Raw genomic sequence first — 15,514 nt, 5'->3', positions numbered from 1 at the left:
TGAATAAATTTGACCCTTTCAAATTAACTTGCATTTTCTCAGTTTGTCTGAATATTTTACTTCAAAAAAGACAGTTTGTGTTTCTGGTAATGATAATAAACAATGATTAATAATCAAAATAAGAAAGAAGTGGATCTTCATCCACAAGTTAACCAATTTATAGTCAATAAAAAAGGAAATATGAGAATATTAGGACCCCTGATTTCCCAAATACTGTACTGATAACTCACAATGCAGTAAAAGGAGACAGCAGGATGTTTGTCCACTGCTCACAGGCTCTTTTGCTGCTATTATCACTTGCAGTGAGGCTCTAAGTCAGTATCAGAAAGGGATAAACACAAATAGCTCTTTACTGATAATGCAGTTACTGTCTCTCTCCAGGCAAAGTTAAGTGCTAAAAGATAACTAGTGTAGAAAGAGCATTAGGTATCTCTTCTGCTGATGAGAGAGAAGGCAACCAAAATGGGAGATTCAGTCTGGATCTGAAAAACTACCAAAATGACAAACATTGGCTTGGAGAGAGAATCCTTTGGAAGCTTCCAGGTTCAGGCATTCTGGCACCTGGCGGTCCACAGGACTCTGTAATTCCCAATTTTGACCTGTTTGTCCTCCTTCCAGACAAAGACAGAACCTCCTTTCCTACAGCAGTCTTAACTACCATATTAAAAATATTCTTCCAATAAGTTCCATATGGTGATGGACTTCTCTCTTTAAATGTAGTAGGCAGGGGAACACTAAAGTTTGACATCAAGAACTTCCGCTAACTTGCTGAAACCCTAGAGCACATGAGGTTCTTTCTTTCCTTCCATCTGTGACAGGACAGATTGCTCTGGGTGGGCCTAAAATCTTCAAAATTACTCCTCCCCTCCTTGTTTAGTCACTTAATTCACTTTTATAAAGTCCACAGCCAAAAAATCTCCTATTAATTTTGATGGATGTAACAGTGTGGTTTGGAATCCACTAATGACCTATCATGAACACAGAGATCAAGAGGTTCTTTAAAAAACAAACTGAAGCAAAACAGAAAGTCCAAAAGAAATTATGACCTTAACAAACGTTAAAACACTGGTGAACACAGACAAATGTTGCAAAATTCACCATTTCATCTTGCTGGTATTAGGCTATATAGTTGAATTCAATGATCTCAGAGTTTTTGCCAACTTAAAACATTCTATTGATTCTATTCTATGACCCATGTTTCTTAGGCACTCTAGGTATAGGCAACATATTGTTGTCTCTAATATCTTTTAAAAATACCAGTGTATATACAAGCCTGCCAGTATACAGGAATGCAGAATGATGTACTGTAACTGTTTCTTGAGGGATATAAAGATGACAACATCCTCAATTCACGAATAAACTTGGCTTTCAGATACATAACAAGGTCAGAATATACTCAATGAGCAATAATACCATGGTTTTTGGTGCTCTTTCCTTGATACTATGCACTCAGTCTAGTAAAATTATTAAGTAATTTATCTTGAATCTCTTACTGTGGCTGAAAAAGCCTTCTTTACTCCCCATTTCTAACAGCTAAGAGCACGTACATGAACAAATACTCGTGTTTATCTTGTCATGCTGGCATCACTTGGCCCCATTATTGGTTTTTCTAGTGAAAATCTAATGCTTGACAGAGACAGCAGATTAAAATCACAATAAAAGAAAACATGAGTAGTAGCAGCAAGTCTCATAACACAATAGCATCCACAACTCTTGACAGATATTTTTAAAGCACTAAGTAAGAAAACTGCAGTTTTCAGTGATTTCCATCTTGGGCTCTTCTGATGAAGAAGACAACCACCGGTATAACTGATGCTCTTTTTCTAGTCACTGTGGGTATGCAGTTTGTTGGAATCCAGCTCAACACCAAATCCTATCTCACAAGAACTAGAAACCATTCAACTAACTACATAAAGTCAGGATTGTAATTAAACTGCAAACATGTATTCATCATCATCATCTTCATTATCATCATTTCACAAACAGTTATTTCTTCTTTTGTGTAACTACTTATAACTAAGCAAATGACAATCATAAACCAATTTTTCTAAAATTTCCTTGCAGAAAAGCAATCTGGATAAGAACCAGGTTTAATGATTAAAATGAAGGATAATACACATATGACAAACATTCTGCTGACAAACTATTTTGGTGGTACAGGTGACTGGATCTTGATCTAGTTTATTCCTCAGCACAATCTGCTAATAAAACTGGTCCTAAAAATGCTTCATGGGAAATCATTCAATATTCAACTGACATTAAATGAAAGCCTTCATACTAAAGCATTGCTATGTGATTTGATGCTTGGGGGAAAGAAAAAATTAAAGAGAAAATGGAAATTGATCAAGCTGATATTAAGTGAGTTTAATGGCCTCTGGTGCTCACATCTGTTTCTGTTCAATAACAGCAATAGATTTTTACTCTTGGTAAAGGACAACTTAAGACCACACAACCAAATGATAAAATTATCTGTAGATATTTACAAAGGCTGCATCCTAAGGCCTGGATTTTTAGCAAGAAAAAAACTCAGCCTAATAGGCAAAGATGACCAAGAAAAACAAACTAACATAATTAATCTGGAAATTATTCACAGCCAAACCCCTGGAATTTGTTATGTGGCACAGTTGAAGTAGTAGCCCAATACTACCATGCTAAAATCTAAAAGAGCTCTAGGCAATTATGGGTTTAAGCACAAGTGCAGCAGTCTGACTGTATGAGGCACACAGGGATAAAAGAAGAAGAAAACACCAGCAACTGCCACCATTGTTTATAAACGATGTTTCATGTGCAATATATCACAGTGTATTAGAGGAGATTTGCAATTTTAAGCAACACAGCATGCACAAGTATTGGATACTTGTGAAATGAAGATGGTGCACTTACTGTAGAACTTGGGTTGGGTTTGTTTCGTTTTTCTTTTGTTTTCTTTTGTTTTTGGCAGAGGGATTGTGTGTTCACCCTTCTGAATAGTATCAATTTTTAACTGCACTTAACTCCTGGAAACTTTGCAGTTGATTTACACAAGAAAAACACCACGAGAGTTATAGAAGTTCACTGACAGAGAAAACCAAGTTGACATGCCTCCCTACCATCTCTTCCATTTTAAGTCATCGTCAGCTAAGCATTTTTCTCTAAGACATTTGAGCGAGCAGGTCCCAAACACTCCTTCAGGGATGAGGATCCCTGAGCTTGCACAAGCAACAGACTGTCATGCTTCATTACAGCCACAGCTGAGGAAGTTTTCCCAATGCCCATTCAAGCACACTGCTTCTTGCCCCACACTTCATAGGTACTGGAGATGGTTCCCTTCCTCTCTGCCTTATCCATGCATATCTCCACTCCTCGACTTTCTTTTCTTTAGACTAAGCAAAACCTCTTCTTTTGTTTCCTGACCATTCTCTCTGCTCTCTCCTGAACTCACTTCAGCTCCGCCGATCCTCCTTTTTCCTAAAGTGCTGTGTTTAAATGTTTTATTCCATCTGGGGCTTCAGCAGTGGAGAGAGAAAAGGGAAAAATACGCTATAACTAGAGTTCTGTTTGTGCTACATACACAAGTGTATTTTTTAATACAGCAATGATTATTGCAGACTTATTTTTACCTTCAAATTCACTGAAAACCCTAGAATCTCAGAGTCATCAACTGCCCTACACAGACAGAGGCAATATGAGGAAAGCCGAGCACTTTTCTTAGCTGAAGCATTGTCTGGTTTCTTCTGATAATTTTCGAAAGCCCATTTTGACATCTGATCTGCTCCTACAAACATATCTGCAGTCCTCTATTCTTTTTTTACCCATGCATTAGTGAATATATTAAGAAAAACCAGATATCTGGATAATCTTTGCAGATTTATGCAAAACAACCTCCCATTCTGATAGTGAAACAAACAACTGGACTCTGTCTAATTTTGTAGCAATTTCTGCATTCTGTCTATAGTATATACTGATGTATGCACAGGCTGGGGAATGAGATGCTGCAGAGCAGAGGGGAAAGGGACCTGGTCGATGGCAAGTTTAACAAGAGTCAGCAATGCCCTGGCAGCCAGGAGGGCCAGCCCTGTCCTGGGGGCATCATGCACAGCATCACCAGCCAGGCAAGGGAGGGGACTGTGCTGCTCTCTTCTGCACTGGGGCAGCCTCACCTCGAGTGCTGGGGGCAGTTTTGGGTGACACAGTGTAAAAGACATTGAGCTCTAAGAGTGTCCAGAGCACAGCAAGAAGATGATGAAGGGCCTTGAGGAGCAGCTGTATGAGGAGCAGCTGAGGTCACTTGGTCTGTTCAGCCTGGAGAAGAGGAGACTGAGGGGAGACCTCATGCAATTACAGCTTTCTTGCGAGGAGGAGGGGCAGGCACTGATCTCTGCTCTGTGGTGACCAGTGACAGGACCCAAGGGAATGGCCTGAGGTTGAGCCAGGGGAGGTTTAGGTTGGATACTATGAAAAGATTCTTTATCCAGAGGGTGGCTGGGCACTGGAACAGCTCCCCAGGGAAGTGGTCTCAGCACCAGCCTGACAGAGTTCAGGACAATGCTCTCAGGCACAGGCCAATTCTTGGGGTGTCCTGTGCAGGCCAGGAACTGGATTTCAATGACCCTGATGGGTCCCTTCCAACTCACGATATTCTATGATACTATATTCATCATGAACACATTCCACAAGTCCACTTACCCAAATACTAAATTAAACAAGACCAAAATTTCCCTAAAACACATTTTGGCAGTTATTTATTTTGTTCAGCTTGATAATTTATTGACTCAAACTTAAACACTGTAACTAAACAAGAGCTTTCACTGTCTGTTGAGTATCACTACTCACTGGCAAATAAGAAAGCAACAGATTCTTCCACTTTAAATATAAAAAAACCCCATGGTCTTAGAATTGATTCAAGGATAAAGACCAAAGTTTCCTGAACTGACTTGGATACAAATTTCACCTGGATAGAAATTTCAGAGAAGATGGCTATGCATTCAAAAACTGGAGACAGTTAGTAAGCAGTACACACGTTTTTTCCTGTGATCATAATAATTTAAATCACCCACCTCACAAACTCACTAGGTGGCACTGCATACACATCAAGTGGCAACAACTTTTGCCCGACCAGAAATTCAAGAATGGCTTAATAAAATACACCCTGAAGCACAGAGTACGTGCACGTATTTGGGGCCTCGCATAATTATTTCTTACAATAAAGCTATTGGAAACTTCTGTCTGAAGTGAGGATAACCTGTTTGTCAACACAATTTGCAGTTTCAGGAACTAAGTAACACAAGATCAAGGAAAAGCTGCTTTAAGTGTATGTCTGCTAAATACAAAGTCATACATCTTCACTTAGGAATCATGGTGTAATCATGAGGCAAACAACTCTTACAAGTAAGAACCATAAACAAGAAGTATCTGAAGAATTGATTAATGTAGTAATACATTAGGAACTCTGTAACTGTGATTTTAGAAATAGTGCCTTGTAATGATGTCTGTATGAACTGAAATGCCTAGCTAGCATAATACTTAGGCAATTGATTTACACACACGATATCCAATACGAGGATTTCAGTAAATCCTGAAAGACATGTTTGAAGATGATACTTAATTAAGATCATAACAGGAGAATTATGAACTGTACATTCATCCCCATAAGAAATAAAAAAGAAAATGTCCTTTGCTGGAGAGTTGTGAAACATTCCTGTTTGATTTGGAAGTGTTTCTATTCTCCAGTATATAGTATTTGTAAAACAGCTGCTATGTACCTTAAGGAAAAATAACTTTATTTGCATAACTACACTAACCCCTGGACAAAGATAATCCTTTAGATATGAAGAAAGTTCAAAAACCAGAGGCAGTATGGGCCCAGGTCTGTTCAGATTATGACCCAGATGAGGAAGCTCTTCGGTTTTTAGCACAAGTACTTTGCAATTCATTCTCGCATATACTTAGCACAGGCAGAACCAAATTCTGAAACACTGGGCAACTTCACAGGGAAGGAAGGAGCTGGGCATGCAAGAGGTGCTTACCTGCTAGAGGGCAATCATTTGAAAAGCAGAATTACCATCAGAGCATTCTCAGTTAGGAATGCACCGAGTGGTAGTGCTTCCAAGCAATCTGAACATCCAGAAGGATGCTAAAATAACTGAACTATCCACACTGGAACCATTTTGGCAGCAATTCTAAGTAATACTTGCATAAAGAAATGCACTGGAATCTGCAATTGATGTGGCATTTTCTATTTCAAGCAAATTCACTCAAGTCAATATCCTGAAGGCATTCAACCTGAACTGTCAGCCAGAAGTTTCTTAGTCCTTTTGCTGTTTTCCAACTCTAATATAGTATGTAAACTTCAACAGAGAGAAAGAAAATAAGGCTGTAAAGAAATCTTTTATATGGACAGATATTTTTACAAACTTACTTTTGTGCCGTTAAACTCCAAAGGATTTTTTTCTAAAGCATTGCCCTCCTTAAAAGGCAAGTGTATCATCTATGTTTTGCAAAAAGAAAGGGACTGGCTAATCTAGAGCTTTTCCTCAAACTAGATGAATTTTCTTTCAGTACTAATGTAATTTTCATGTAAAGAAAATTCTGCCTATATTAAATACGGCACCAAAGAATGATTTACTATGCACTCTTAATAATCCATTAAAAAAGCAATTTGCAAAGATATGGCAATTTTCTTAATATTAAGAAATAACAGCACAAAGTATGTGGTAATCATGTACCAGTTTTCATTTTGCAAAAATTAAGCATTTTTGTATAATAAAAATTATTTTATATCCTAATTAGAAACTCACTATTTATTCCAGGCTAAAGGTAGTTAAGGATAACTCATATTGCAAAAATGCTCCTTTGATGAGACCAAAATTCTCAAAATTGGATAATTTAAACAAGCAAAAGTATACTTATACACATTTAAAGCAGGGTTATGAAATGGAGTTAGGGCTTGTGCTTCAGGTTTAGTCATAAATTCCCTTACAGAATATAGTCAGAACACACACATCACCAAATTTTAGAAAACCATTTGAAAGCAGTTAACTACTTGTTAATAGGATTCCTCCATTTTTACACACTCCCGTCCCAAAACTTGATTCTCAAAAATATGTACACACACACAGACACACACTCCTAGCTGGATAACAAGCAGATATCTTCTAAGCTAATGAACAAAAAGCCCAATGCTAAATTAGGGGAGTAGGGTCAGGGGGCGGCAGTGGGGGGAAGGGAAGGATTTTGCCAAATTTGCAAAAGTCAAGTCACATATCTAGCACGTAAATATTAAGCCACCACAAAGCAGAGACTATTCTTCAACACACAGCCACAGCTATTCAGCAAATACTTCATCCAGGCTAATCAAAAGGTTTATTTTTTTTTTTCAATTTCAGCTTAAAGAATTAGCTCATTCCTGCTTTTGCTACGCAGAATCTTTTTGTTCTCATTTTAAAAAGACATTTAATAAAAATAAACAAAACCTCATTGCCAGTGCTTGCTGGGCAATGGCTAATCTCACTTGGATACATCTTTTAAATTAAATATTCAAGAGACAAAGGCTATCCAAATTAATTTACAATGACAATTTATTATAAGAAATAGGCTAATGCATTACCATTTAGTTACAAGAGTACAAACATGAATTTGGCCCAAAGCCCACTAAAGTGAATGGAAAATCTCACACTAACTTCAAAGGACTTGGGATCAGTCCCTATAATAACTACATGAAGAACATTCCATTTTGGGTTATGCAGCTACATAGCACTGGTTAATAAAGTCAATGTGTGTTTTTAGTGGTTGGAGCTTTTTTTCAGGAAAGAGTTGTACTGGAATACTGGGAAGCAAATAGATTCATCTGCCTAATATGTGATTTAAAAAAAAAAAAAAAAAAAAAAAAAAGCTGAAGGTCATGTAGTACCCAGGCCCTCAGGGCATCAGAAGGCTGTGAGTAATCCCATATTATGCCACATTAATCTAATAGGAAAAACCTCACCATAGCAAGAATTCTCCTTGTCTCAAGCATTAAAATTAATTTTACTGTAATCTTTTACAAAGGATTTAGAGATGAGCATGCCCAGCTGGCAGGCACTCACTGCCACCAAAGCTGGCCAGTGCTGAGCATTTGGGATGAAGGCATGAAGCCTGAAATTCCTGCAGGTTCCTGCCTCTGGCAGCAGGAGAGAGATTTTCAGTGATTGCTTGTATCACCCCTACCCATGACAATGAATGCTGTCACCTACTAATGAGAACCAGAGATGGCATTCAAAATGATGAACAACACGTTTCTTAAATCATACCTCTTAGTGAAAGAGTTATTTAAAAATATATGCTGTTTATATGCTTAACAGAAGCCATTAAGGGAAAAAAGAATTTTGAATAATAAAGTGGGTTGTCTTTATTATGTGAAACAGTTATATTACAAAAAATTCAAAACTTCATTTCCATTTCTTATAGGAAATTTCTGTATGGGCTTTCTTCCACATCAAATTGCTTGCAGGTTTGTATATCTTCAATTCTGTTTCCACTACTTCAAAAAAGTAATTTTTACAGTTTTTTCTGACTTCAAATATTGCACAAAGAGCAAAGGAAATTGGCTAATGGGCTGTACAAGAATAAGCTATTAAAACTGGCTGTTTAAAGTAAGGAAAAAATACAATGAGAAAAAATATTTTCCTCTCTAATCACTGCTTGTTTCTTGAACCAATGAAAGACATACAATTTCTGACAAATTCTGGTTTTTTATTTGAGGAACTGACTGAAGTACTACACTGAATTTCCTTCTGATAGCCATTCAAAATAACTACAGAGTCTTGTATCATGCTAACTGTACAAATCAAACTGGATAGAAAAAGATGCAAGGTATTCTAACATTCAAATAGCAAAAGAAGAACTATTGGACTCGATATTGTTTGAATTATTACATCAGAAAATAATTGAATTCATAAATTTTAAATGTATAATTTATTTTATGCCAACCAGAACCTACATCTGAAATCTACATTACCTCACTATCAAGTTGCAGCTGACAATTAACATTTAAAAAATCAGGGAGATAACTAGATGCAAAGAAAAGGCTACGCAGACATTAAATCCAAGTTAAGTTTTGTGTTTCTTAAAGACAACTTATAATAGGGTTAAATCACAAGTTAAGCCTCCAGAGTCAGAGAAACAATAGCATTGCTGCCAAATCTTTAAAAAAACCAACAAAAAAACCAAGGATCTAAACACAGAGAATATTTTTTCATTACCACCATTATTATATTAGAAAACATACTCGTGAGCATACAGAAAAGCAGCATTTTAACCCAGTATACTTACATTATTGCATTCTCCCAGGAAATATAGTGCAAATCCATCAGCTTTTGTAGCTGTCAAAGCAATAACAAAAGAAATAATTGTACTCACAGGGATAAATCAAACTTAGGCAACATCTTTGAGGTGAAACAACAGATTCAATTCCACTTAGGACAAACATCTACCATTCACAAGGTTAAGGTCTTCTGCTATGTCTCCTAAAACTTTCAAGAGTCTATAAAGTTAGAGGTTCTTGCTTTCTTTATTGCCATTTAAGCATTTTAAAAGATAATTAGAAACAACTTCTTTATACATCTATACTCCAAGGCCTAATGTCTGTAAAAGCAAATTAATTCATACAATAGAAGTAACATTAAAAATGTATTTACAATATAATCTGCCAGATAACACTACAATTTCTGAGTAAAACAAATGCCAATTGTAAATGTTAAGCTATATTTGTCCTTGCCTTAAGAGAGAAAACCATGGGAAAATGAGGAGTTACAAGTACTGCTATAAAAATGTGTTTCCAAACAAACTGCTTCTATTTTCTGCACCTAGCCCATATTAAAAATAGTGACACTCACCAGAAAGGTTATACTTTATAGATTTCTGTCAGATTCAGAGTGTGGTATGAAACAGGGTAAAGTCAAGTTCCTTAAACTCTCAAAAGTTTAGAGTCAACCAACCATCATAACCTATCCTCAAAATCAGAACAGTATATAGCAGAAAATGTTTTTCAGCCTGCTTTACGCAACAGGCTTGGATCATGTGTCTTTCCAAAAGTTAATAAACATTCTAAAAAGAGAGTAAAAAGACATATCTGGTACCTATTGTTTTATGAATGAACTCAAAAATCTTTTCAGCACATTTCAGTGGAAAACATTTTACTTGTGTGCAATCAAATCAAAGGGCTTTCTTAATTTCTTTGACAAAAGCAAAAAAGTTCCACTGTGTAGTTACTTGCTTGTTGTTAACTGCGCAGCATTGTGAAGAGTTGAGGGCACAGTAATTTGCATGCAGATTTTAAATCCTTCAGCTGTAGTACCTAGGTATATTGACCTACAAGGCAAATGAGTACTATAAAGGAAATAATATATAAAAACCCCTCCCATCTGCTATTCAAAAGAAAAAAAGAAATTGCACTACATAAGCACTCTATATGGTCCAGTCTCACTTGCTGTTTATTAACAAATTTGTTTTGCTGTGAGTTGGATGTCAATATCCAAATAACTGCCTAAGCAAAATCAGCAGATTTTGCAGAGAAAAGGTTCTTTTAAAACACCATATATATAAACCAGAATTATTACTCATCATTACAAAATTATGAAGTAGCTGGGACAGTAAAACCTTTCTAAAGAGCTTATTGATATCTACTGTGACATTTCCTATTGAAGTCTGAGTACATCCACTCTGGCCAAAAAGAAGACAAATTACACTTGCATTGTTATTGAGAGTGTTTTGTTTGTTTTTAATTTTTAACTTTTGATCATATGCAGTATTTTCTTACCACAAAAGGTACTTACATCAGATAGAAAAAAATAGTTAAACAACTGAGTTTAAGATCACACAAAAGATATGCCTTCTTCCAGAAGCATTTCAATTGTTTCAAAAGAAATTTAAGTATGCAGTGACATAAGTGATATATTTTTTTTTTCCTTCTTTCACTATTGAAATTGCAACATCATCATAACCAGAATAGTTGATTCTTTGGTTCATTTAACATGAGACTCTAATATCACAACTGGACACGGAACTCTCTCCACAGATGAAATTCACTTTGGTGCAGCCAGGGATTCACTGGGGGACAGAAGGTGAAGTAAGTTCACACTGAGAGAACATCCAATGGGAACACTGTTACCCCTAAGTACCTGTCTTTATTAATTAAACCACGTAAGAAATGTGCCGTGCACTGATGCTGAGTAACAGCTCAGAGACATCTGATTCTCCTTCTTACCTATTTTAATGATGCTGCTCAGCTCATACAGAAGCAGTTGGTTATCTCCTCCTGTATCCAGGCGCTGCTCTATGTAGCTGTTTAATTCGTACACTACGCCTTGCATATTCGTATCCTGGTACTATGGAAGCAAAGATGAGAAGAACATTTTAGAATAACTGAGATGAATTTTGCAGGTTAGAAACTAAAAATATTATTATTATTATAAAAATAATATGTTAAGATTTCAGTACTGAGCCAAGTAGAGCTGTCCTAATCCAGCTGCCTGAAGAGCAAGGACACTGCTAAGCAAGAGGCACAGCGCTCCACCCTCTGTTCATTAAACATTTGTTCAAAGCACATTGAGAACATCACCAAACAATTATAATCACCTTAACTGAGCCAGGGTCATGGGCAATGTCTAAAGAAAATGAGAGACATGACAATTATCAAGTAAGTAGACTGTCACCATTGAGTCAGAGATGACATGGACTCCAAAAGCAGTCAGAAGGGTAATTCACTTTGTTAGGAAACCCATTCCTTTTTATACTCTAGTTCACTACAGGTGGACCTGATTGGTCCTTTAATCAAACACCATCACCATTGGTTAATTAAAAAACAACCCATCTGTAAACAACCTTATGGGCAAAACAGCTTATCACAAAACACCTGTGCATTGTTTACAATTCTTTCTCTCCAGCTCCCTCAGACCAATTCATGAGAAAGCTTATCCAGCTTTCTCTCTCTCTGACCAGACTGTTACATCCACAGTAGACTTCAACTCCTTCCTTTTAAGCTCCTAGTCCACCAGGAAAGGAAGCAAGCAGCTGCCTTAGCTAGCATCTTCCACCTCAGATTCATGTGCCAAACGACAGAACTGTGCCAAGCACCAGAGCTTTCAGGTGGTGGTAGCTCAGGAAGCTCAGCCTTTTAAATACAGAAGCAATTAACATCAACCAAATGAAGGACAAAAATCACAAGTCAAAATCATGCCAGCCACTGTGGCTTCACAGGCATTTGTTTCAACTGATGATGGCAGACACAAATCAAATCTGCTGGCAGATTACAAATCAGTTAGGATATTTAGATGGGAGCCATGGGGTGCTGATTGCTGGTAGGATGGAACAGCATGATATGGTTAAAATCTCACAGGAAAGGAGATGCAGCCTCCCTTCAGGGGCCCAGCTGCATTTGTTTATCCATTTCCCAAGTTCTGAAGGGCTGTTAAAAACAGCACTAAATGTGTATGTGTAGCATGACAGCATCACAAGCAATAATTTCACAGGAAGCAATAGTTGGCACTAAGCAAAGATTCATTACCCTGCCCAAAACTGGTAATGTGGAAACTGAATAAAGTAATATGGTCAATTACTTACTGAACTCCATGATGCAGTAAATTACATTGCTTAAACTAAAAATTTAGCTGGTGATATTTAAACAAATTAATGTTGCTTGAAAGACTAAGGCTTACTCTTCTGCTCATTCATACTTCAGAGCAAAGTTTAATATAGATCAAACTAATATAAACTACAATGGAAAAGACCATAAATGTTCAGAGTATCACAGTCTAGCCCACTACCACTCCAAGGTTTATATGCATATGTGTAACTGCTCAATATCTTCTCTGCCTGTAAATGTAGGTAAACCTCTACATGTGACACTTACCGATGGATTAAGCACATAACTTACATGATATATTTCATTATATGACTTTTACTCCCCTCTTATTTTCATGCATAAAACACACTATGTCAGGAATACAGAACATGTAAAGATATATACTTAGGATACATTTTGATGCTTCTTGTCAAAAAACCCAAAAAGCTACACAAACAAAAAAATTTAAAAGTGTTTGCTGGATAATATCAATTCCCAGTTTCTTTAAATTCAGTAGATCTTAATCTTGACTTTAAAATGGTTCCTGAGAATATACAATCTTTGCCATGACCTCTTCTTAATCTATTAATCTACTGCTCCACATGGACATATTAGAACATTTAAGTCCTAGGCTGTCCAAATATTCTCAATGTGTAACAAACCTGACACTTCATAATTCCTTCTGTAAAATGATGCGATGGTTATACATTTTGACAGCGATGTAAGGTCACACTGCATAAATGCATAAACTACTGCAGGTCTTGAGTTTACAATACAGCATGCCACCGCCAATATTAGCACCATATGGCAGCTGGCAAGCTTCCACTGCCTGCCCTCTGTTGTGTCCCACATTTACTCCCATATGATTATTATTCAAAGAGAGAAAACAATAGCATAGTTTCATGCAAGTGGAGCTTTTATACTTACAATCTGTAGCCATAAGTAGCCGTAAAGCAGGAAAATGGTGAACAAGAGTCCACACTATTCAGACGCGCTAACCCCAGCCTGCAAAAGTATGTGCAGCCACATACCCTAGAGCAACAACAGCTAATCAAGCACACATGCACTTTATCATGTGGAAAAATGCCTTCTCAGAACTTGGAAATGAATACACATCTTTTCGCCTGTGACGCACAGTCAGGATTTAAATCAAATCCTCAAAGGTTAAAGCTAATACGTTAAGAGAACACATCATCAAAATGAGCCACGGCGGAATGACTGCTTTCCCTCTAATCAAGCAGCAGTTCAACATGCATAGTAATTATATAACAGCCATGTGCCCTTTATCCTCACCTCTGCCACATATGCTTGCAAATGTTTGGTAAGCAGGGCAAAGCCTTGCCCGCACCCGTGTCGCGGAAGAGACGGCAGCTGCGTAATGCCAGCCACTGTTACGTGGCACGCGTCTGGTACTGACCATCTGCACACCCACAGCTGCCCAGATGAGTACAGCTTGTCCAGATGCACAATTAAGTAATTCTTGATCAATCATCAACAAAGATTCACTCCGGCACTCTGCGAAACGGTCTTCCTTTCATTACAGTACAGCGAAAGAGTTTTTTATTAGGTTCTAGGCGTTTTAGATTGGATAACCTTAATTACATTTGGTTGAATAGCCACAACAGTCTTTATGAAACCATGTATTTAAACACTGAGTAAGTCCTCAGGAAACTCTGGTACAAGCAACCACCCAATGTGGTTGCTAACAAAGACTTGTGCATATTTGGTGTAAAACTTACTTTAAGAGAGCAACTCCTCAAAAAAATTCAACACACTTGGTGGAAAAGGAGTATTTATTACATATATACATTATTATATGGAGTAAGTAGAGTTTCTTAGTTTGCAATTTAAACTTTATTAACACTCATCGATTTTTTCCTTAATTCATTTTTCCCATTGCTGATTTCCTTCTATTAAAGATTCAGTGTCTATAAGTATTTTGATATATTTACTGTAAAATTCTGAATTTCAATGACATTACATAAAATAATTCAATTAGACTGAAAACTAGTTTAGCACTATCATACCAGCATAATATTTCTAGTAGCTGTATATATTTTAAAGCTATTAAAATTGACTAACAATTAAGAAGTGAAATTGTGTTATAAATATTCATAATAAAATTCATAAATATAAAATAAGGTCGTTTTTACAGGATTTACGTAAAAATATTTATACGGTTCTTAGTCTTTAGAATATTTCAGTGCAAGAGAAGACAACAACCCATGAAAGGTGATTTAAGAATTGTTTTGTGCCTTAGAACTAAACAGGGAGGCTAGGAACATAAACAGTAAAGGAGATACTGAAATACTGTAGAGTAAGATGAATTTTAACTATTCATTCTAAACAATTCAGACACATAATAAACTAATATTCAAGTATACAATATAGTAAAAAATAAAACCCAAAAACAGAAATGAAGATTATTTCCATGCTTTGATGCTCATAGGGCAGCTGTGCCACAGGCATTTTATGCTTTTGCAGGAAAGAAAAAGTCCCTTTGCTGCAACAAAAAGCCTTCATTAATACAGCAGTTGTATCCAATTGCAAGGCACTCTAGAGGTGTCACAGGGGGCCACACTGTGGACAGATGGAGAGGAACTTGAAACTGAGGACATACATTCAAAGACATGTAAGCAGGCCAAAAAAGAAAAAAAAAAAAGAAAAAAAAACCAAACCAAAAACAAACCAAAGAGAAACATCTCAAACAATACAGCATTATTAAAAAAAAAAAAAAACAAACAAAAAAAACCACCTCACCAAAACCACAAAAACACAAACAAACAAACCACAAAACAGCAAGAAAAATAGCCTCAAAAACCTAACAACAAACACACTTTATGAGATCAAAATGACATTATTAGGAAAGAAAAAATGAACTCAGCTGTCCAGGTAAGAAGGAATTCCTGGACCAGGAACAGAATCTTTTGGGGCAAA

At 36.7% G+C, this 15,514-nt stretch overlaps 1 protein-coding gene across 4 annotated transcripts in view; it reads right to left on the bottom strand.

Annotated features, from left to right (window-relative positions):
• Positions 1 to 15,514, bottom strand: part of PDE10A (phosphodiesterase 10A) — a 167,787-nt gene that overhangs the window by 46,694 nt on the left and 105,579 nt on the right. For all 4 annotated transcript variants that reach the window (XM_059841257.1, XM_059841259.1, XM_059841258.1 and 1 more), the window contains exons 4-5: positions 11,222 to 11,342; positions 9,289 to 9,338 (exon numbers count right to left, since the gene is read on the bottom strand). In XM_059841257.1, coding sequence (XP_059697240.1) covers positions 9,289 to 9,338; positions 11,222 to 11,342 — 171 coding nt within the window. The remainder of the gene's footprint in view (positions 1 to 9,288; positions 9,339 to 11,221; positions 11,343 to 15,514) is intronic.

Source organism: Haemorhous mexicanus, chromosome 3, assembly GCF_027477595.1.
Source record: "Haemorhous mexicanus isolate bHaeMex1 chromosome 3, bHaeMex1.pri, whole genome shotgun sequence".
NCBI lineage: Eukaryota > Metazoa > Chordata > Aves > Passeriformes > Fringillidae > Haemorhous > Haemorhous mexicanus.
The sequence above is the reverse complement of the archived record's forward strand: the minus strand, read 5'-3'. Positions and strand labels throughout refer to the sequence as shown.